We start from the raw sequence: 21,184 nt of genomic DNA, 5'->3' as shown, positions 1-21,184 counted from the left end.
GGCTCAGCGGCCAGGGCTCCGCAGCTGCCAGGTGACACGGAGCCCCAGCGCTCCGCCTTCCCTGTCACTTCCTAACCTGCCGGCCCCCTTCCTGGCGTCCTATTGCTTGGCCGAAGTTGTACTTCGTTGGAAAGGGGCAGACGGAGAAAAGCAGGGCAGACAGTAGACATAAAATCAAAGGCCGTCTCCATTCAGAAAACAACAATTAAAGAATGCATGTCTTTCATCTCAGATATTATTTCTGATTTCAAAAGGTCCCGGTTTTTATGTTAGAACAATAATCAGAAATATTACAAAGTACTGCTTATTAATTTATGGCAACAGAGTTTAAAATCCACTCCAGAACGATCTGTCAGAAGAAACTGCACGCGTGTCCCCGTGGACACTTGGGCCGCGGATGCAGAAGCATCCTCAAAGGCCCTGGCCACGCCCAGCAGACAGTTCTGCTGCCGTATTTTACAGAATGGGATTCTACTAAGCTCGCTTGCTTCTTTTTTGAGACGGTTTCACGAAGAAGGAAAAACTGAAAGCCACCGCCCTAACGGCCTAACGCAGGCCTTAGCCCCGAGGCCCTGCTGTCTGCCATACTGTAAATGCCCGAATTCAGTATTCACTTGACAAACACCTCCCGTGCCATCGCTGTGCTGAAGCCACCGCGCGAAGGTCACTGTCCAGTGGGTGGAGGGAGCAGACAAGCCAGTGACACCGATAAATAATTAAAATGATGGTACCTCGTCAGCAGTGTCGGAAGGAGATGAAGCCTAGGCTGACGCTCAAGTGAAGGCCGGGGTGGTCGGCGCAGGGCTCCGGGGGGCGCTGCCCCAGGCCGGGGAGACCACGCTGGCAGCGGACAGTGCTGTGGGAGCCCACCGAGACCCCACGCGTCTGAGGGGCCGCGGGAGACTAGGGGAGGAAGTCTGCCAGCCCGGGGGGTGGAGCGAACCGCGAGGGGCGGAGTTTAGGCGGAGGAAGTGGGAGGGGCCGGGATTCAGGGGGCGGAGACGGAGGAAGGTCACGGGGAGACCCTGGGGCCACAGCATGCTTGGGGAGAAAGAGCGAGGTTGGAAAGGCTAGGTTGGTATGTGTATGAAGCAGCTAGAGAGAACGTGCCCCGTGCCCCAGACCCCAGACCCCAGGAGCCAGAGCCGCGTCCCCCATGGTCACAGCCCGACACGTGCCTGCAGGTGCAGGCGTTTATTCGAAAGCTCCCTAATGCCCCAACTTCCCAACCTCAAAGGGCGGGTCCAGTATCGGCAGAGCCAGCCTGGCCCTTCCAGGGTGTGGGAGCTGGGTGGGAGGGGAAGTCCTGGCGAAGCTGCTTGGTACTACAGGGTAAAAAAGAAAGAAAATAAGAGAGTAAACTTTAATTACAATAAAGCTGCCTTGTGCCAAACCCCCGGTTCAGGGACTGGAAGGCTCTCTCCCCTCTGCTCGGGAAGGCCTTACAATGCCACCAGCTGTGGCCGCCAGCTCCCCAGGGTTCCGTTCCCACACGGGGGATCCGGGGTGAATAAGCGTTCGGACAAGTTGCCACGAGGCAGGTCATTGCATTTTTAAGCGCCTCTCACGTGCTAGGATGTTCTTCCTTTTCTTGAGGTAGAATCTGCCTCCCTGGACTCCCTCCTGGTCCTGGTTTGCCCTCCACAGAGACTGACCTCTAATCCTTCCTTCACAGGGTGGTCTCTGGCTTTGGGCCACTCTCCTGAGAAATCGAAAAGACACACTTCTGGTTGACAAAGATTGCGAAAGCAGCATTGTCCAGCTTCCTTAAAATAAAGCCACAAAACTAGCTATATGGTGAGAACACACATAATAAAGGTATGAAGTGTGAAATGAGTCCAAAAGTTAAACGAGTCCAAGTGACCTCACCGGCAAGGTGAACTGAACACAAAACATTCCTGAGTGCTGATTTATTAGTCACCCAAACCAGGCCGACGGCTAGGTGGAGGCCGCGCGGCTTGTGAAAAGGCTGCTCCCCAAAGCCGGTCCTGAGTCACTGCAGGACTCGTTTCCCATAGAAGCAGTTTGTTCCTGGAGCTCCCAGGCCCCCAGGAGCCGGAACCTCCTGCTCAGCACGAACATGAAACATCTCTGTGGACACACGTTCTGAGTTTGTGCCTGGATCCTCTCACCAGCCCCGACTGCGGATGGGGTAAGGTGACCCCAGGAAGCAGGTGTCAGGAACTGGAGTGTCCAGGGCTGAGACGCGGAGCAGGGCGCTGTGAGCCTGGGTCTGCAGTGAGGCAGACCTCAGAGCCTGGGCCCAGCCTCTTAACTTGGTGTCTGTGTGACCCTCCTTCTGCCTGCGTGCTTCTACCTGTAAAGATGGCTGAGTATAACACACACCTCCTGGAACTAACGTGCAGAATAAATGAGATCGCTTTTTCTTCTTATTTGTAAGCAGAAAAGAAATTGAAGATGGAAAATAATAAAAGCATGGAAAAACTCAATAGGACACACACAACTGTCTGGTGCAGTCCCTGAAATTGAAGGCGTGCTCAAGAAATAGTGACCTTGCCCCCTCCCTGCTCTGCCGCAGAGGGACTCATGAGGGAGGGGCCCATCCTGAGTGGCCCGGGGCCTGAGGCAGGAAGAGAAGTAGGGACTTGGGGGTGGGGAGCCCCAGCAGGGCAGGGGGACCACTGCCACCAGCCAGGACACCACTTCCTTAGAAAGGACACAGGGCTGTGAGTCTGGGACTTCCCACACTTGGGAAGTTTAACTTTCCAAAAATTGTAAAATGAAGTATATAATAAAACTCCCCGGGGTTCCTGCATCTACCGCTGACAGAAGAAAACTTTAGAGATGAATAAAGCTTAGTAATTATGATTAAATTGAACATTTTAAATAAACTTCGCAAATGTATAAACGTCCTGCAGAAATGAATGCCTTCTAGCAGAAAAGATAAATGAGCGCACAGGAGAAAGGTGAACATGAACAGAACACTGTGAAAACCACTCACTTCATCCTGGAGTTGGTTACAGGTCCTATTTCCTTTCATTAGGGAAGCTTTTCCCACTCCTAGCTTAAGGTGATTAAATGACATGATTATTGTTGTACATAAGACAGGCAACATAATTCCTTTTATTAAAAAAATAAATCCCCAGACACAGACTTTAGGATCTGTCTGGTCTCAGCTTCAGGTATCTGCACATTTCTCGTACTTCCCACGGCTGGACTGACCCCAGCCGGCGGAGGGTGACTGGCGTCACCTTCCAGGCCGAGCCCCGCCGCATATCTGCCACCCTGTCTAAGGCTCATGACTGAAGTCTGTAGTTGTTGGACAACAGAAACCCTTGGTTTCTCTTTAGCTTACAATAAAGAGGGTAACGTTGAACCCCGTGACTCCCCAGCTCTGGCAGTACTTGGGACCCACAGCCAGCAAATAAATGAAAATAAAGTGCTGATACATTCTGACAAATTATAAAATTCAACTCTCAATAGACAGAACAGAGTAATTAAAAACAAGTTGAAAAAACCAAAACTGTGAGCATAGGACTTTTATGAGTATTATCAGAAATAAGGAACATTTGGAAGAAACTCTCCAAATCATTTTGAAGGGTTTTTAAAACTCACGGAACTAAAATGATAAGGGTTACATCGAGAAATATCTTAAGTGAAGTAGGATATCTCCGGCCATCTGCTTTTCGGGGAAGTCCCATTAAAAGAATCCCCTGAACAAAACCACTTAAAGGCAGAAAGTAAGCTTCCTCTTCATCCCACACCTCTCCAATTATCTACTAAACTTTTCCTAAGAAAGGGAAATTTAGCAACCGAGCGTCTCACCCGAATTTGCTCAAATTCAGCGAGAGCTCTACAACCTCCACTTGCTGGTTTACAAGCTGGTTCTGCAAGGCAGGCAGCAGGTCTTTACTTGCTGGCACAGGAATGCGAGGGGACGGGCGAGGGTGCTGTCACACCCAGCACGTCCCTGCGATAAACTGCTTCCAAACCCCAGGTGGCAGCCACTGGGAGGAACGGAGAGCTGCCCCCAAACTGGCCCCGACTAAACCCTCCCCCCACCCAGGGAAGCAGAAAGGCCAAGAAAACATCGTTACGAGAGAGCCAACAGCAAATACACTCCACATTTGAAAACGTCGTTAAAAATAATAAAAATGTACATCAGAAATTGTGACTTACCACCATCAGACACAGTTGCAGACTGAAAGAAAAGAGAGAGAGACATGAGTTAATTGGGCCTCATGACAGGTCAGGAGATGATAGCACGTCCACGTGAGGAGCAAAAGCAGACTCTGGCCGTCCCCGTTCTGGGAGCGGGTGTCCAGGAGACCAGCCGCCTCACTGGGGCGCGTCCCTGCGCTTCCTGGGCGAGCCGGGGAGCAGGCCGGGCGGAAGCAGCCCATCTCCACTTGGGGACAAATCCCAGCACGTTTGACATCGCCGTCTTAGTAACAACCTCGGTGAGAACCGTGTTACAACTTCGGTCTGATCAGCCCGGGCTGGAGTCCGTGAGGCGCACCCACGTCCAGGAGGCAGGCACCCTGCCCACTGTCCGTCCAGGGCCAGGCGCTGCCCTGGGCACATCACAGCCCCGCTCGGCGCTCTCACGCCGAGGCCCGGCCCGCGCAGGGGTGAAACCGCCCCGGTGGTAGCAGACTGGGGGCTCGCCCACAGCCAACCCCGACCACCAGGCCCAGCCACCCTGAGCAGACAGATGGGGACAGGCCAGGACTGGAGGGAGGAGGCCATCGAGGGAGGTCCTGGAACGACAGGCGGGCTGGGCTCCCAAAGAGCTCTGAGCAATCCTCCGATGGGGACAGCTGAGCAAGGCCCCCTGGGGACCCGCCTGTGGGTCAACAGTTCTGAGGTTGCAACCTAGGGAAGGTCACCTGGGACATGGAGGGAGAGGGCTCCGGAGAAGGAGTCGGGAAAGGGAAAAGCTGGGCGGAGGCAGGAGAGGGTGTCGGTGGCACAGACACCAGGGAGCCTTCACCGCGGGAAGGGGAGCGGGTTCCGTGCAGGGCAACCTGCTGCCTTGTTGACATGTCCTGGTCACGGCACAGGCACAGCTCCGAGAGCAGCGGGCAGGAGGGCCCCAAGGCAGGGACGGGGGCCAGCGGGCCGTTGGTGCGGTGCCGGGCACCGGAGCGGGCGTGCTGCCCTCTGCGTCTTTGCCCAGCGCTGGGCTGGGCGCAAGGAAACCTCCCAGCCACGCCCTAAGAATAAACCCACTGCAGAACCCCCAGGCCTTGCACGCCTTCCTCTCTGCAGAGGGAAGGGAGACCGGAGTGCATGGCGTGGAGGGTGAACGGGGAGCCCCTTCCCAAGTTCTGGGCCCCCCCCAACAAGCAGAGGTCATGTTTTAAGACCCCTAAGGCCAAAGCCAAACAAGTGAGGACAGAGGTGCCCCAGATTAGCTGCTTCCGGTGGAAGCCCCATCCCCCCGAGGGAGAGAAAGCATGTATTTGTGGCTGAATTTTGAAAAGAGCCACCATGTCAACTGCATCCCCTACTCACTGTTTGGCCCTCCCGTCGCCAGCGCCAGGGCCCCCCAGACCTTGCCTCCTTGACTTCACGGAAGACAAGGGACGCTCTTGGTCGCAGCCCCTCACCTTGTGGGACTTACACCTACCCTCCTGCCCCCAAGGGTCTGTCCTCTGACAGCGAGAAGAAGAGGCTTCCTGACGGTTTTAGGATGGGGCTCGTCAGCGTTTCACACCATCGTGAGCCCTCGGTCAGAAATACTCTGGAACTATGACCTGGTACCTTATCCGTATATTTTTCAATAGTAAAGACACAGGCTATTGTGGGTCCAGCTTTGAAACCTTCATCTTGCCAGACAGGCAGGCAGTGCGCAGGCCCCGGCGAGCCACCAGCCCTCACACGCCAAGGGCCTGGTTTCCACCGGAGAAGCGCGGGGTGCGTCTCCTTCCCAGGGTGGACGAGTGCACTGTGGGAGGCTGTCCTTCTGCCCGTGCTCACAACAAATCACCTACGATCGTGTTGTAAATTAAAAAATATCAAAGGCAAATTACTCCCTTGAGATTATGAGAAGAAAATCTGCAAGGCCATACACAGAAGCAGAAATACTATCAATAACAATTTTGAAAAATAAGTCATAAAATGCAAAATCCACAAATGTGAAAGACGTGGCTCGCTTCATGTTACAATCATGACTAAAACTAAAGTCTCAGGCTTCAGCAGACTGAACAAAATGCACTAAAAAATCTCACACGCATCCCCAAAATGAACTGAACTCAAGATCCAGGAGACAGGAGAGTGCCTGAAGCCAAGAAGGAGGTGGCCGCTGAGTGCGGGCAGCCCACGGGGAGGCGGGGTGGGCTGGGGAGCGTGGACACGGCGAGCAGGGCGGGCTCAGCGCATCTGAAGAGGCTCCAGCTGGGGGGCCGCCAGACTCCAGCGCGGGGGGCCCTCTGGTGCAGTGTGAACAGATCCAGGTAAAGTTCCCCAAACGTGCTTTTAGAGCAGTTTTAGATTTATAGACACATTGTGAAGCTAGAGCAGAAACAAACGTGCTTTCTAACATACTGCTGCTCCACGGAAGCAAGGGGCGCCGTGAAGGAGGAGAGGGGGAGGGAACGGAGAGCAGCCGGCAGACGCCAAGGCCGCCAGGCGGGACGCAGGGCTGAGCGGCGCGTGTCCACTCACTCGGACGCTCATGGGGCAAAGAGCCCCAACTCCGGCAGCCACAAACACAAATCCTCTGGGAAGGCCCACAGGAGTTCCAAGAGTGTGAGCCTGCCCAGACGTGAGCTCACAATTCAAAAATCCCCCCCCAAACCCAAGGAAACCCCACCACGAGAAAGAACCAGCAGAAATAGCAATTAACAGAATCTCAGACACTGGAAGGTTCTAATACAGATGTCAAATAACCATGAAATTGTGAAGAAATAAAAGTTGCAATACAGAAAAGAGGAAGTAAGGTGGCAGATATGAAAAATAACCCAATGGAATGATTGACAAGGAAAACTACAACTGCTGAAATTAAACACTCAGTAGAGAGGTTAACAGAGATTAGAGGTTGAAGAGAAAATTTGGGGATTGGAAGACAGACCTGAAAGAAATCACACGGATGGCAGCACAGAGAGGAGGCACAGGAAACAAGCAGCAGAGACTAGGCTGCACTGGGAGGGTGCACAGAGAGGAAATCCTGGCCAGCCTGCAGCAGGGCCAGCGAAACCCCCTCAGGAGTGAGAGCTGCTCTGCCCACAGGCCATCCCTCCGGGAACTTCTCCACGATGCCCACCAGGAAGAGGCATCCTGGGTCCAAGTCTCAGTTGTGCCGCATTTTCCAGGAGGGACTCAAAGTCTACAAGCCACAGCCTCAGGGATGTACTTCCTTCCCTTTCCCCACTTTGGGTAGCTGTCCCAAGAGTAGGCGTCTGTGGAGCCACAGGCTGGTGGCCTCTGTGTGCTGAGGGTTCTCCCCGAGCGGCCGGATATCCCCGCCCAACCAAGGCCCTAAGCTCTGCACAGAAATCCTTGACGAGAGGCAAGTTCGCTCTGGGATGGCTCCTGACACGAATCAATGCAGAAGGATCACCGGAACTAGGTACGCAGCCCTGCCTCGCGTCTCCCACCTTCTCTGTTCGCGACTTGTTATCCTGGCAACTGTCTCCATCCCAACCAGACGTTAATCCGAAAGTAAAGCTCTATGGAGACGCACCTCAATATCACCTGGACACAAAACTACTGTCCCGCTCCAAGTTTCCATACTTTTGGAGAAGTCGATGATGACTTCCTGACCAGATTACTTAATTTGCAAATAATGTATAATTATCATTAACCTAATTCTCCCATTTACTCTCTAATATTTATTCCATTTATAAGCACACACCTGGGAGTGACAGAGCTGGGCCATCACGTGAACCGACGTGAGATATCCCCCAAAAGGGCCCGCTGGATCCCTAGTCAGCGTCTGATTCCTTGGCCGTTTTGAGAAGGATACGGAAGCAGGCTACGGAGCACATCGCAGGGGCTTCAATATCAGAGGAGGTGAGGCTGAAAGAGGTGACACAGCGCAGCACGGGCGACAGGTGCTGTCACGGGAGGGGGCGGGGGCGGGGGCCAGCGCCTGGCGTAGGGGCAGATGAGACGGTGCAGGCAAGCAACCTGCCGACAACAGCCTTGGGGGAAAGGCAGGCCACCCCCAAATCGCTTCTATTGACCTTGGGATCGGCACGTCCAATTCTGACCCAATTACCCTTGTTGAGCCTGGCTTGCACTTTTCAAGCACATCCTGGTTGACAGGGGAAGCATCGAAAATGGCAAACATTCAGAAACCCCCACAGATAATTCCCAAAGAAGATCCCCCACAAAGGGTGAGAAGGACCAACTGCAGCTCAACGTGACTTTTAAAGTTAGGCATTCCCCAATTTCCTGGCCTGCTTAGACCACTATAAACGTTTTCACAAACTAAAACTTAACTCGCCTAACGTTTGTTCTCATACTCAGTATAATTTGTATCAACGTGTTTTCATTAGCCTGTACTTCTTGGGTTCTTCCCGCATTCCCATATCACACGCTCTTCTTATAAAAAGTGCAGCTGCAGAAAACAAGCTGCCGGTTAAAAGGTGCCGGAAAGTGAGCATTTTTCTGTGCTTACAGTTTAAACACATACCATAACTAAACAGCGCTAAAAAGGTCTATGATATGTCTCCAAGACTGGGGTTTACGCTAACGTAAATACACTTGCTTTTAAAAACTTACAAAGTATTTAGACACGTAATTTAAGTTCAAACGATCTCCATGCCTCAGGTCAGCCTCTTACACCTGAGAGCTCAGTGTGAGCTGATTTGGATCTATTCCCAGCAGGAAATGTGTCTGGGCCACACATGTGCACAGATATTTTATTTTTAATTAATGTTTTGAACGTTCTAGATAATTTCTATGAAGAGTGCTATATGATTCTGGTTTATCAAGGCCGAGTCTGTCAGTGACATTTGACAATAGCAGTTATGAGCATATATCATTTCCTAATGACGCGGTACATGGTAATATACAGATATATATTTTCAATTTTGAGCTACTGACAAAATTTCCTACTTTGAACATAAGAAATATTAAATAACCATCTCTGGTTCTTAAAATAAGAGACCAAAGGCTTGTAACTTGCCTAAACGTTTTGAAAAAAGAGATAATCCCAATGATGAAAAGCCTTAAGAACCTAACAATTCAATTTGCATCTAATTTATATTCATTTGGCCTTTTAAAAGCTTGATCCTCTAAGTTGTTTTTTTTTTAATATTTATTTATTTGATTTTTATTTGGCTGCACCGGGTCTTAGTTGTGGCATGCGAGATCTTTAGTTGCGGCATGAGAACCCTTAGTTGCGGCATGTGGGATCTAGTTCCCTGACCAGGGATCGAACCCAGACCCCCTGCATTGGGGGCGCGGAGTCTTAGCCAATGGACCACCAGGGAAGTCCCGATCGGCTAAGTTTTAAAGCGACTGCTCGCTGGACGGAGCACAGAAGAGAGCAGGGGGTATGGGGCAGGAAGACCACAAGGGGCGGGATGAAGGGCCATCGGACAAGGGATGGAGGGCCACCCTGCTGGTCCCACCCACACGCCAGCCCGCCCCCTGCCTAGAGCTCAGGGGCCTCCACAGCAGGCCACGACCCTCCACGGAGCCATCAAATCAATTCAGTGCATCGTTAGCAGCATTTGTGAAGAGATGAGACAAGATGGGATAGAACAACGTGAAAGCAAAACACCACGAATGCCCCGGGCTCTCCGCTGTTTTAGAGCCCGGCCTCAGAGCTGCACGTCTGCGTGCACGCGAGCACACACACCCCGTGTGTCCTGATGTGACACGCATCCCCTGCGCGGGCTGTAGTCCTGGGGTGGTGCGTGGAGAGCACCTGTGCAAACGTGGGGAAGCCGTGTGTGAACGGCTCTGAGAGCAGAGAGGCAACCTCTCCCTCCCCTTGGCCTGGAGCACCCCATCCGGTCCCTAGCGCTCACCTGCAGCCTCACCTGGAGAGCCCACTACCTGGGCTGCAGCTTCACCCACGCCTTCTCCAGAGAAGCCTTCCACAGCCATGACGCCCTGTACTCCGGCTACATACAGGACACGGGGTGACCTCCCATAGACCTCGAGGGGCCCGAACCAAAGGGGCAGTGCCCGCGCCCCAGCCCAGCCCGGATCCACAGCATTGCACACACACTGTGCACACACACACCCCGCACTGTTCCTTCCCAGCAGTTTCAGCCAGAGACAGCTGGACGCAAGGCTCACGTGCAGCAAGAAGAGTTCTAGGTTCAAACCACGACTTCACAGCAGAGGGTCTCTGCGAGCCAGAGGCTGTGGCGACAGCAGGACGACAGCACCACAGGTGTGCTCAGTGCTGCCCAGCGACCAGCGGGGTGGCCGGACACAAGGCGGGCTGGGGCTCACCAGGCAGCTCACAGCGCTTCCTGGGAGGGGTGGGGACAGGCAGTGGGGGCCTGCAGTCGGAGGGCGCAGGGGCCCCAGCTCAGAATGCAATCTGTGCGTCTCCTGTGTGTGTGTGTGTGTGTGTGTGTGTGTGTGTCCCAAAGAGCTCTTCAATCTCCAATAAAATCAGAAGAAACCGAAAACCCACAATCACAGCATTTTCCTAAGAATTTAACAGCTAGTATTTCCACTGTGCCCTCGGAGAAGCCTCAGATCATTCATTACAAAAACAAAAGCCCAAAGGAACACGGACGAGGTAGCACACGGGCGCCACACCAACGCTAGGGGTTTGGGGTGAGCATCCAACTTTACACGAGAACCCTCTGGCCTCACTGCTGAAATGAAGACGAAGATCCCCTCCACACTGGCCAGCCCAGCGGAAGAAAGACCCACATCCCCACTGTGTAGACAGGGCGGGAAGTCTCAGAGGGTCTGGGACAACTTTCACGTCTGCATCCCCACAGGACAGCCAGACTCCTGCAAGTCAAGTTAACGTAAACGCTGGCCTCCTGGGATGTCCTGGGCAGGAAGTGGCACTGAGTATAGCCTCAGACAGGCTCGCTCACCGGGAGCTCCTTCTGGATAAAGAGTCCACAGAATTCGAAGCCCCCTCTCTTCTGAACTTGGAGCCCAAACCCAGGAAACGTTTGAAACGTTTTCTCACGGAGGCCGAGGTGCAGCCAGCGCTTGAAAACCTCTGCTCGGCGGAGCTGGAGCCGCTGCTCCCCAGGCGGGCCAGGGGCAGTGGCAGGGGGCGCCGGCCCCGGGGGTCAGGGAGCGTGGGAAGTGGGGAACGCGCTGGGACGGCTTCCACTCACTCAACAGAACGCGCGCTCCTCCAGACGCAGGGTGCCTTCCACAAACCTGCAACCCAGGAGCTTCTGCGAGGGGCTGGAGATCAATCCGGAAAGTCAAGTCCCCGCCGTCCCGGGCAGGCAGGTGTCCCGGAGCGCACGGCACAGAAGGGGGCCGACGTGGGGCAGAGCGAGCGGGGCCTCCAGGGCCCCAGGCAGGAGAGCCAGCGGGCGAGGAAGTATAAGGTCAGACAGACTTGGAGGGTCTCGGAGGGTCGAGCCCTGGGGCCTGCTGACCGCAGGGCTCCGGGGTCGGGGACCCTGGCAGGAGCAGGGCTGGGCCCTTCCCCCAGGCCTCCCGCACGTCCTAAGGGACGCATCTCCAGATCTGCAGAGGTGGGGCGGGGAGGGCAGCCTTGAAGTAGCAGCGGGATGCTGGGACGCAGACAGGTCCTGCTGTTTCAGGAGGAGGTGGGCCCAGCTTCCACACCTGCCAGATGAGAACCGTGTGCTCAGAGTCGAGGGGAGAAGCACTCACTGAGGGGACCCGGGAGAAAGGAGCCGCCTGCGGCCACGCAAACAAACAAGAGAAAGGAGGGACAGGACGCAGGGGAAGCCCAGTTCCAGGTGACCCAGCCCCTTACAGAAGAAAGGGAAGATGTGAACAAAAGGGAAGATGATCGTTTCCTTCAAGTATACTAGGAGGCCTTCTTCTTCTACAGATAACAAGAATCAGAGCGTTAAAAAGGGAGAAAAGAATTTGTGCAGCCCACAGATCAAGTGGGGTACAGTGGACGGTCCTGGACAGACCGAAGCCACTGCCCCATGCAGTTTTCAGGTGAAGAGACCTGGGGCAGAGCAGGCCTGAGTGACTGGGGTGCACCCAGCATGACGGGATGCCCGCTGGCAAAGACCGCTGGACACGCAGCCCGGTGCCACCCCGGCTCTGGTCAGGACCACCCAGGGCGGCAGAAGCAGGAGAAGCCGACGTGGGGGGAGAGGCCCGTGAGCACAAGTCAGCTCATCTGAGCTAAAAAGAAACTCGGTCAACTGAAGGGCTCCCTGACAGCCCATGAAGCTTCTCCCGGAGAGGTTCAGAGAGAGCGGGCCCCGCGCCTCAGACACGCCAGCCCACAGAAGGGCGCGAGCTCAGATCTGCCCCTGCCCACGCCGCCCGCAGCCAGCGGAGGGCCAGCCGGGGTCCTGGCGTGCGCTCTGCAGGGAAGGGAGCAGCGGCCCACGCCTGGCCACCCTGCGCCTCCCGCTTTAGGTCCTCACTGCCCCAGCACACGGAGCTGCCTTCCTCCGGGGCTCCTCCCTGGGACGCACTGCTCAGCATCGCATCCCCTCAGCTGCGCCTAGACCGCGCCATCCGCTCAGCGGGCGCCCGCCGCCTTGGCCGCCATGCAGCCCGCCCGCTGCGGCCGGTCCTGACACCTCCCTGCTCAGCGCCGCCCAGAAAAGACTACTGTACCGTTTTTTACAGGGCAGCCTTTATTTTCAAATCCCACCCAGAGCCCAGCGCACGCAGGGGTGAAGCCCCTGGTGTCAGGCAAGCTCTCTCCGCGGGACTCCAGAGCCCAGAGGCACCTGCTGGGCAGAGGGAAGGCCGCACGGAGCTGCCACACCCGACTCCCAAAGACCGCCCGAGTGCGACGCGGCAGAACCTGTATGCACGCCCGGGACCCACAGGGCTGAGCGCCCTCCCGGAGCAGCCGGGCCACCGGAGCGGACGCCCAGACGGGCCGGACATCTCCGCCCGGCGGCACTGGGTGCTGTGGACACGGACTGTGGGTCTGGCGCAGTGAGAGCAGAGCGGGGACGCAGGGTCAGGTCGGCCGAGGTGGTGCCCACGGCGGTGCCCGGGGCCCCCGACCTCACAGGGGGCTGCTCCCACAGCCCAGAAGGCGGTGTGGAGCCTGCCGCGGGCTGCGGTGGCGCGGGGTCACCAAGCTCTCCGGCCCGGCCCTCTGCTTGGCAGGGCTGCCTCGCCGGACGGCACATGGCCAATTCTGTCGCAGCCCTCCTGGGCCGCGGCCCGGCCACAGCGCGGAGCACCGCCGCGGCCCCCCACCCCAGTGAGCCAGTCAGACACGGCAGGGGCGCTCGGGCACCGCTCCAAGGTCCGCAAGGGGGTCCAGAGAGGGAGCCCACTAAGCCTTCCTTCTTCCCGCAACGATTTCTCGCGCCTCCTCAATATGCGATCTTACTAGCCCCTGAGGCTGTAACAGCCCATCGCAGTGTGGTTTAAATATGATGATCGCGTTGTTTTGGCAAAGGGGCAGATACAGTTCAAAGTCTACTTATATTGGACCTCATTCCTAAAAGATGGGGAGGGCTTCCCTGGTGGCGCAGTGGTTGAGAGTCCGCCTGCCGACGCAGGGGACACAGGTTTGTGCCCCGGTCCGGGAAGATCCCACATGCCGCGGAGCGGCTGGGCCCGTGAGCCATGGCCGCTGGGCCTGCGCATCCGGAGCCTGTGCTCCGCAGCAGGAGAGGCCACAACAGTGAGAGGCCCGCATACCGCAAAAAAAAAAAAAGATGGGGAAACCAACAGGTTCATCTGGCCAGTGAGGGCCTTGCGTTCCTGCCGGGTCCGCATCCATCAGCTTCCCTGTGCGCTTCTTAGATGGCTACGGGAGATGTATCCTCTCACGGCTCACGGGGTCTCCTCTCCAAGATGAAAGGCGCTACGAGAGACACAGCGCCCTTCACAAGTCATGGCTTTCCACACTGTGGACGGGGCCCTAGGGTTCCTGTGACACACCCAAGGTAGAAATGGACAATCTGAGGCTCAGGGGAGGCACAGAGCTGGCAAGGGGAGGGCGGCCTTCCCACACGGGCCCCCCAGCCCTACTGCCCTTCACCCCAAGACGTCTCTCACTAGGACTGACCTGGAGGCCACGGCGCTTTCTGCCCCCTTTCCCACCGGCCCGCGGGCAGAGCCGGCCGGACCCGGAGGACTGCACACTGCCCTACCACCTTCCAGCCCATTTCCTATTGCTTAAAATATGACCTTACCAGCCAGATTTTGTTATTTGCTGGGTTGATCATTTGCAAAATTTCAAAATGAATCCAAATCGTTTATATAGGCAAGTAAAAGGCAGATTTCTAGTGATTTTTTTTTTCACTCAAAAAACATTTTCTAAAACTTGCTTCTATATACCATGGGAACGAAAATGCAGCCTACATATATGTACAAGTTAGTAACTGGTCAATTGGTGCATATATCGGACACAGTGTATCCAAAGTTCCCTCTTCCACCAGGACGTGAAATGGAATGGACAGGAAACGTCAGTACTCCTGCAGAGAGGGCCAGAGGCAGGCAGGCAGCAGGCTCTCCCGTAAACATCGAAGCCGCCAGCCCACCCTCTCACGTGAGTTTTATCAGTACAAGGAGTTTTCAAAATACATAGTAAATATTTTTAAAATCCATTAAAATCTGCACTTCCTTCACAGGCAGGACTCTTGGCCTGTCCAGCAGACCTACTTCTATTTTCTATTTAAAGGGAATGATGCAGTCATTTTCCTAAACCCAACACCCAAACCAGTCACTTCTGAGCAAGGAGTTCCTCCTGCTGTTCTCTACAGAAGGCTCTAACTAGACATCAGGAGAACATTTTAAGATGAAACAACTCTCAGAAAAGAACGAATTTAAACTGGTACCCAGTAACTGGGAACAATCTTTTGTAAATAATTTAAATTTATGTTTGCCTTTACATCAACACAGCACAGCCACGAGAGGAAAGTAAAAATTATTTTTTTTATTTAATCTCAAATCTTTTAAAAACATTTTATAGTAAGTTCAACTCTATAAGCTTAGATACTAATCAATCATTCCACACGATTGCCAGTAAGTAGTTCCCCGTGTATGTTTATGAAGCAGAACCAGCTCATTACATTTTGAAATGCGAGATCTATGCAACCAGACCACTTTGCTGTACAGCCGACACTGACACGCTGTAAATCCATTTTAAAAAAGAAAACTACACTTCAATTTTAAACAAGAGAAAATGTTAGCTATGAAACAGTAATTTAAAGAGTAAGAAAAATTGTAATACAGGTATCTGGTCGAAACTGAATATCTCAACAAAATTAATTCACTCATCTTCAAAATCTATTACAGTCACGATGGTAAGGGCAAGGAAACACGGATGCTCTCTGTAAGGCTGACTTAGGACGCGGGCAGCGTCCCCCCGAAAGGTTGGGGGGGACCGGTGTGACCGACCCCCAACCCAGCCTCGCTCTGGGTGTTGGTCTGTGGTCCCAGAGCCGGGCTTTTTCCTCCACGGGACTCACTTCAGGCTCCACGATGTAGACACAAGAAAGACATTTTCAAAGTTTACACTTAAAAGCTACCATTCTCTAAACAGGCTGAAAATAAAGCAGTAACCAAGATGCCAAGTTTCCTTTAAACAATTCCGTTTAAGTGACGAGAAACATCTGGAGTTGCTTACCTGCTGACTGTTTAAAACGTGAGTCTCCTTTGGCAACCCTTTTTCCAAATTCATCTTAAGACAGGAGAACTTCTGACCCGCACCAGGCACGCAGCTCTAAAACACACCATGCAGCCCCGCCGCACGCCTGTGCACGTCAGAAAGTTTAAAGACATTTCAGATGAAGTTCCATCCTGCTCCCTCCGTAACCCATGGCAACAGGACACTGCAGGAAGCTGTGGTTTGCCAGGGATTCAGACTCTATCTCAATTGTCTCGTACAAAGAAAAAAAAAATCCGTTTACATAAATCACGCTGTGAGATCATTTTAAAAGTATTTCCTCTACCAAATCAGAAGAATAAACCTTCAGCTGATAGGGGTAATCGCTCAGTCGGCACAGCAGCTGCAGAGAATTTGTTTTTAGCAGCGTGGTGCAGTGCGCCGGCTAATTACAGAGGCTCACGAGTCTATTGTGAGCTCCACGTGCACGCGTGTGCAGGGCCAGCCCTGGGAACCTGCCGTGTTCCTAAGACCTGTCTCGGGGCCTCGGCCCCCGCTCCACGATCTGCCGTCTGCCTCCCAACACCTGACACAACCTGAACGCGAGGGGGCCATGGCAGGTCCTGGTTTTAAAAGGCAAGAAGGAAAGAAAAAGAAAACTGTTTCCAGAACCTAGGTATCACTGCAGAGCTACCTGCTAGCTTTCTGGACATTCGGGATAAACTGCTCTCCCCAAGGTGCTTCCCTGTCAAAACCTCTCCGCAGCAGGTGCCCGGGGTCTCGTCTGAGGGGCTCCAGGAACGGCCCTCGCTCCTGGCGTGTTAGACCAGGAGGACCTCGGCACGCATCCTGTCCAGGGCTGTGGGCGCAGTGGTGCCCATGGGCCAGCGGGCGGGGATGATGGCCTGGGGCTGGGGGTCAGGCTGCCAGCCGGAACGCGCGAGCCCACCGTACTCTGTTTCCGTGGGAGAAACTCGCACACGGCCAGCGTGAGTGTTCTGTGCACGGGCAGAACTCTCAGAGATAACCAGCGGGCACTGGCTCGGGCTTCCTCAGACAGGCTTTCTCACACAATAAATGTACGGAAGCAGGAGAGGGGAAGGAGCAGAGGCTGCCACGGTCACCCTCTCCGCCACCACGGAGCACAGGAACAGGCCAATGGGGGATGCCGGGGGCTGTGATGAGCCAGCAAGGGGGGTGGGGGAGACCTCGCCGGCTGGCGGACAGCGGGGGAGGGCTGTGTGGAGGGGCAGGGAGGGGACCCGCAGCCCCACCTCTCCCTCTGTGCAGCTGCCCCTGCCCCGGGAGGGGTGCTCCAGGACATAAGAAGCCACTCCTTCCAGCTCCCAGGGTCCCCGGTGCCCGCCTGGCCTGGAGGGGCTTCGAACCCTCTCCTTGGCAGGGCCTCATCTTAAAGAAAGGGGGGGCACCCTTACAAACGAGGCCCTCTGGGCACACAGACGCCACGGCGGGAGGAGCTGTGAGGTACACGCTGCAGGCCTGCAGGGCTGAGACACGGCGCTAGACACAGCAACATCCTTTCCACTGCCCAGCCTCCCCTTCCAGCACGTACATACGCACACATGCACCCATCCACGTGCACACCTTCACACACACACCCATCCACGTGCACACCTGCACACACGCACCCATCCACGTGCACACGCACCCATCCACGTGCACACCTGCACACACGCACCCATCCACATGCACACGTGCACACAAGCACATGTCCAGAGAAAACCCGCTGGAGGGCTCTGGAAAGACAACCATGGGGTTTTCAGTGATCAGTTGAGCCCGTGACTCTGTGACCTGATCATCCTCCTCGCTGATTTCCGAGGGGCCTGTACTAATTCACAGGGTTTTGGCGGAGGTACTGGCCTCCCAGCCAGAGCGGGGGCCAGCAGCATCCTAGCCCCAAAGGCCCACCAGACAGACCCTGGAGATGACCACCAGGGACCAAGACGGGAAACAGACTGCAGGACAGGCCACGCCCACAGGGCAAGCAAAGGACCTCCTGGGACCCTGGGAAAACCTAGCACCCAGGTGCTGGGCCGCCCAGGTTACCACTTCGGTGTCAAACTTGTCTTTATTTTAATCATTTCAGACAGAAATATATGTGTCCCTGCAGAAGCAGAACAATTTCACTTTGCGTGTTTATCACGTTCAGCCCAAAAAGCAGCCCAGGACCATCAGGGTCCAGGTGCAGCTGTCCCCTCTGGGTTCTTCTGTCCCTCAGGCTTTCTCTGTCTCCTCCTTTGCTGTCCGTAAGGCAAAGAGAGGAAGGGGTGGGGCGAGAATCTGGCCACAGACTCCCCGGTACTAGATGGTGTCCTGGGCAGCCCAGAGCCCAGCTCACTTCCTGGGGAAAGAGAGGTGCCCGGAGCTCCTGGAACAAGTGACCAGGACATTCTGAGCACCAACCACACCCACCATCGCATCCTCCTTATTCTGGTGGGAGTGTTGACCCGGGGCCACAAAGCCCAGCACAGCCCCCGACAAACCCAGCAAGTGCTGGTTCGGGCAGGAGAAGAAAAGGCTGGTGGCAGCAGACGGCGTGGAGCTGCCCAGCTCAGCCTTGACAGGACAGCCCCCTCTGTGAGCTGAGGCCAGCCACCCTGTTGGCGCCTCCACAAGAGAGCAAACGGCTGGAAAGCAGGGGGGTCTGGGGGGCACCCCAGCCTGGAAGCCCGACGACAGCACCCGCGGGCGAGTCCTGCAGCTGGAGGAACACAGAGGCCTCTATTCCCTGGGGCCGCACCTGCCCGGGGGTCCGTCCTGAGCTAAAAATGGCATGAGAGTCCCTGTGGGGTGCGCAGACCCGGGTCAGGGCAGCTCAGGGAGTATGCTGGGGAGGTGTTCCGGCCAGAAGGGACAGACGAGAGGGAGGGGAGGGCATCCAGCGGGAACTGGGGACCCTGGCGAGCTGCATCCCCGGGCCAGGGGCTGCAGGTGGGGTCTCAGGGCCAAAGAGCTCCTTCTTCGTTGTGGGTTCCTTGCAGAGTCACCTGTCTCCCCAGGAGCCTCTCACCAGTCACCATCCCCCGCCCCACACCAGTGCTGGAAAAGGGAGGGCACATTCTCCTTAATACCCTGGACCCACCAGGGCTTCCCGAGGCTTCCGCCCAGCCCCGGGCACAGTTGGGCCTGGAGGGGACAGACACGCGCTTTACTCAAGGTTCAAAGTAACCAAGGGAGATGAGCGCAGACAAGCTCAGAGACAGGCCTGCGTCAGCCTGCCCGGCCCCTCGCCCCTTCACGAGGGCAAGGAGGCCGGCGAGGGTCAGACCACCCTCACTCGGGGATGCCCAGGCTTCCCAAGGAAGAGGCTAAGTGGGTAAAAGGCACAACCGGAGGAGGGTGCACAGCGACCGTGGTGACCGCCGTGGGGAGATGCTCAGGAAACGCGGCCTCACCTGCCATCCCAGCTCCTCACCCCAGGCCTCCCGCGGCCGCCTCAGGGCCTCGGCTGTGACCCCTGTGGGCGGGGACCCTCGAGTCTCCCCACAGCGCTGCCGAGGTGAGAAGTCTGACCATGCGCCATCTACCTGGCCCAAGCCCCCCACTCCCCAACCCCTCCCCTCACCCGAACCACCATGCGGCCCAAAGGGTGACCCTAACTGTCCCCCCTTCCTGCCCCGACACCCCTACTGCTCATTCTCGGCTTAGCAGCCGGAGGGACCCTTTCCAAACCCTGAAGCTGCCCTGCCCACCTCCTACCCACCCACAGCACCTGTGCCCCACCTCCCGCCCCTCATGTCCATGCATCCCTGCTGGGAGGCCAGCTCCTCCGGGGCAGGGGTTGGTGTCAGTTTTGTCCAGTGCTGTCCACAGAGCCAGAATAACGTCAGCACACGGTAGGCGTTCAAAAACGAGTCACTGAATGAGGAGACACTCAGGTACTGAGAAAACCTAGTATACGTCCCTGAGTTAATAGGATCTTAAAGAGAATTAAGATCATTTCCTATGTGCATAGTTTAAAGAGTAGACTAGCATGTCAAAAACCAAAAAAAGCAAAAACTGGCGGTCCAGTGGTTAAGACTCCGCGCGTCCAATGCAGGGGGAGCAGGTTCAATCCCTGGTTGGGGAACTAAGATCCCACACGCTGCACAGTGTAGCCAAAAAAAAAAAAAAAAAAAACTAAACAAAATTTTTTTAAAAATAAGCAAAAACTTCGAAGTTAAATTCCCTAGAAATAGGAAAACAGCAAAAGTAAGAAATGGGTAAAAAGAGCTTGTTCTGAAATGTCTGAGCAGATTTCACCCTGGATAATGGGACTTCTGGAAACCGCCCAGTGTCCCAGAGCTGAGCCAGAGGCGGGAAGGGGTGAACCAAACCAGACAAGTGGCCACAGCCGGCAACTGGGCTCTCAGTCTCCGGTCTGAGGCCCAGCTCGGGGTCCTGCTGCCTCTGCTGTAGGGAGTCAGTCTCAGGGGCCAGCCCAGCATAGCTCAGGGAGCTGGTGCAAAGCAGCTCACTCGACCTCAGCCTCAGCATCAGAGGGACCAGGCGAAGCCCCCTACCCGCCAAAGCCCCCTGTCCCTCCAGAGCAGAGAAGTCTGGACAAGTGGCCAGGGAGGGAACCGCGTGGCCTCAGCGCCCCCTGCTGTCCAGTCCGGGCACTGCCAGTCCTGCTAACAACCCCTGGGCCCGCTCAGGTGAGAGCAACCAGCACAGGCTGCCTTTGACGGCCGGAGCAGGCAGGCACGGAGAAACTCCTGCCAACGGCCAGCAGTGGCTCAGCCAGCTCCACGCACAGCATGGGTCAACGGCCTCCAGTGGGTGACGGGGAGGGGCAGCTCCCGGAACCTGGGCTGGGGCACTGTTCCCTTTTAGGCCTGCACCGCTCAGCTTGGGACCCCTGCACCCGGGTCCCACTTCGAGGCCCTGGGAGCCTTGAAGATGTCCCACAAGCGCGCAAGGCGCTCTTTCTGAGACCGGCTCTACACACTGCAGGCAGGGGCGGGCCTGCAGTGCAGACTCCCCTCTTCCTGCCCCGCCTCTCGGGTCCCGCCCTCCTTGGCGACCCTCCAACGTTAGCAGGACCAACACTCACAGAAACCCACCCGACGCTTGCACACCTCCCGTCTCGAGAGCCCTCCAGGGAGGACGCCCCCCACGGCCCCCGCCTCCCCCCACCTGTCACCAGCTCCCCTCCCCTCCCTCCCCCTTCGTCCCCCGCGACGCTGCCCCACCAAGTCACAGGGAAAGCGTAGCCATGTCGCCGCTTCTCTCCATGGTTCTGCACTGGACATGCCACCACGAGCCACGGCCACACCGATGGAACTGTGCAGACACGTTCTCTGGTGTCCATCTGCCCCCGTGACACCTGCACACCACAAGGCAGCCACAGGGCGTTCTAGCACGAGCCATCACACTGTGGGTAGGAGAGGTGGCCTCGTCTGGGAGGCTCACGACAACGCCGCCTTGAATTGCTGCCCGTCTCCTGGTCCACACGGTGCCGTCTCAGACACGAGGGATGCTGAGTCTCAGGACACCTGTGTCTTCAGTGTCCCTGGTGACAGCAAACACTCC

At 55.9% G+C, this 21,184-nt stretch overlaps 1 protein-coding gene across 4 annotated transcripts in view; it reads right to left on the bottom strand.

Moving 5' to 3' along the window:
- Positions 1–21,184, bottom strand: part of RGS12 (regulator of G protein signaling 12) — a 118,270-nt gene that overhangs the window by 45,585 nt on the left and 51,501 nt on the right. For all 4 annotated transcript variants that reach the window (XM_033856582.2, XM_033856583.2, XM_019951309.3 and 1 more), the window contains exon 5: positions 4,141–4,162. In XM_033856582.2, the coding sequence (XP_033712473.1) occupies positions 4,141–4,162 (22 nt within the window). The remainder of the gene's footprint in view (positions 1–4,140; positions 4,163–21,184) is intronic.

This window comes from Tursiops truncatus, chromosome 5 (genome assembly GCF_011762595.2).
Source record: "Tursiops truncatus isolate mTurTru1 chromosome 5, mTurTru1.mat.Y, whole genome shotgun sequence".
NCBI lineage: Eukaryota > Metazoa > Chordata > Mammalia > Artiodactyla > Delphinidae > Tursiops > Tursiops truncatus.
The sequence above is the reverse complement of the archived record's forward strand: the minus strand, read 5'-3'. Positions and strand labels throughout refer to the sequence as shown.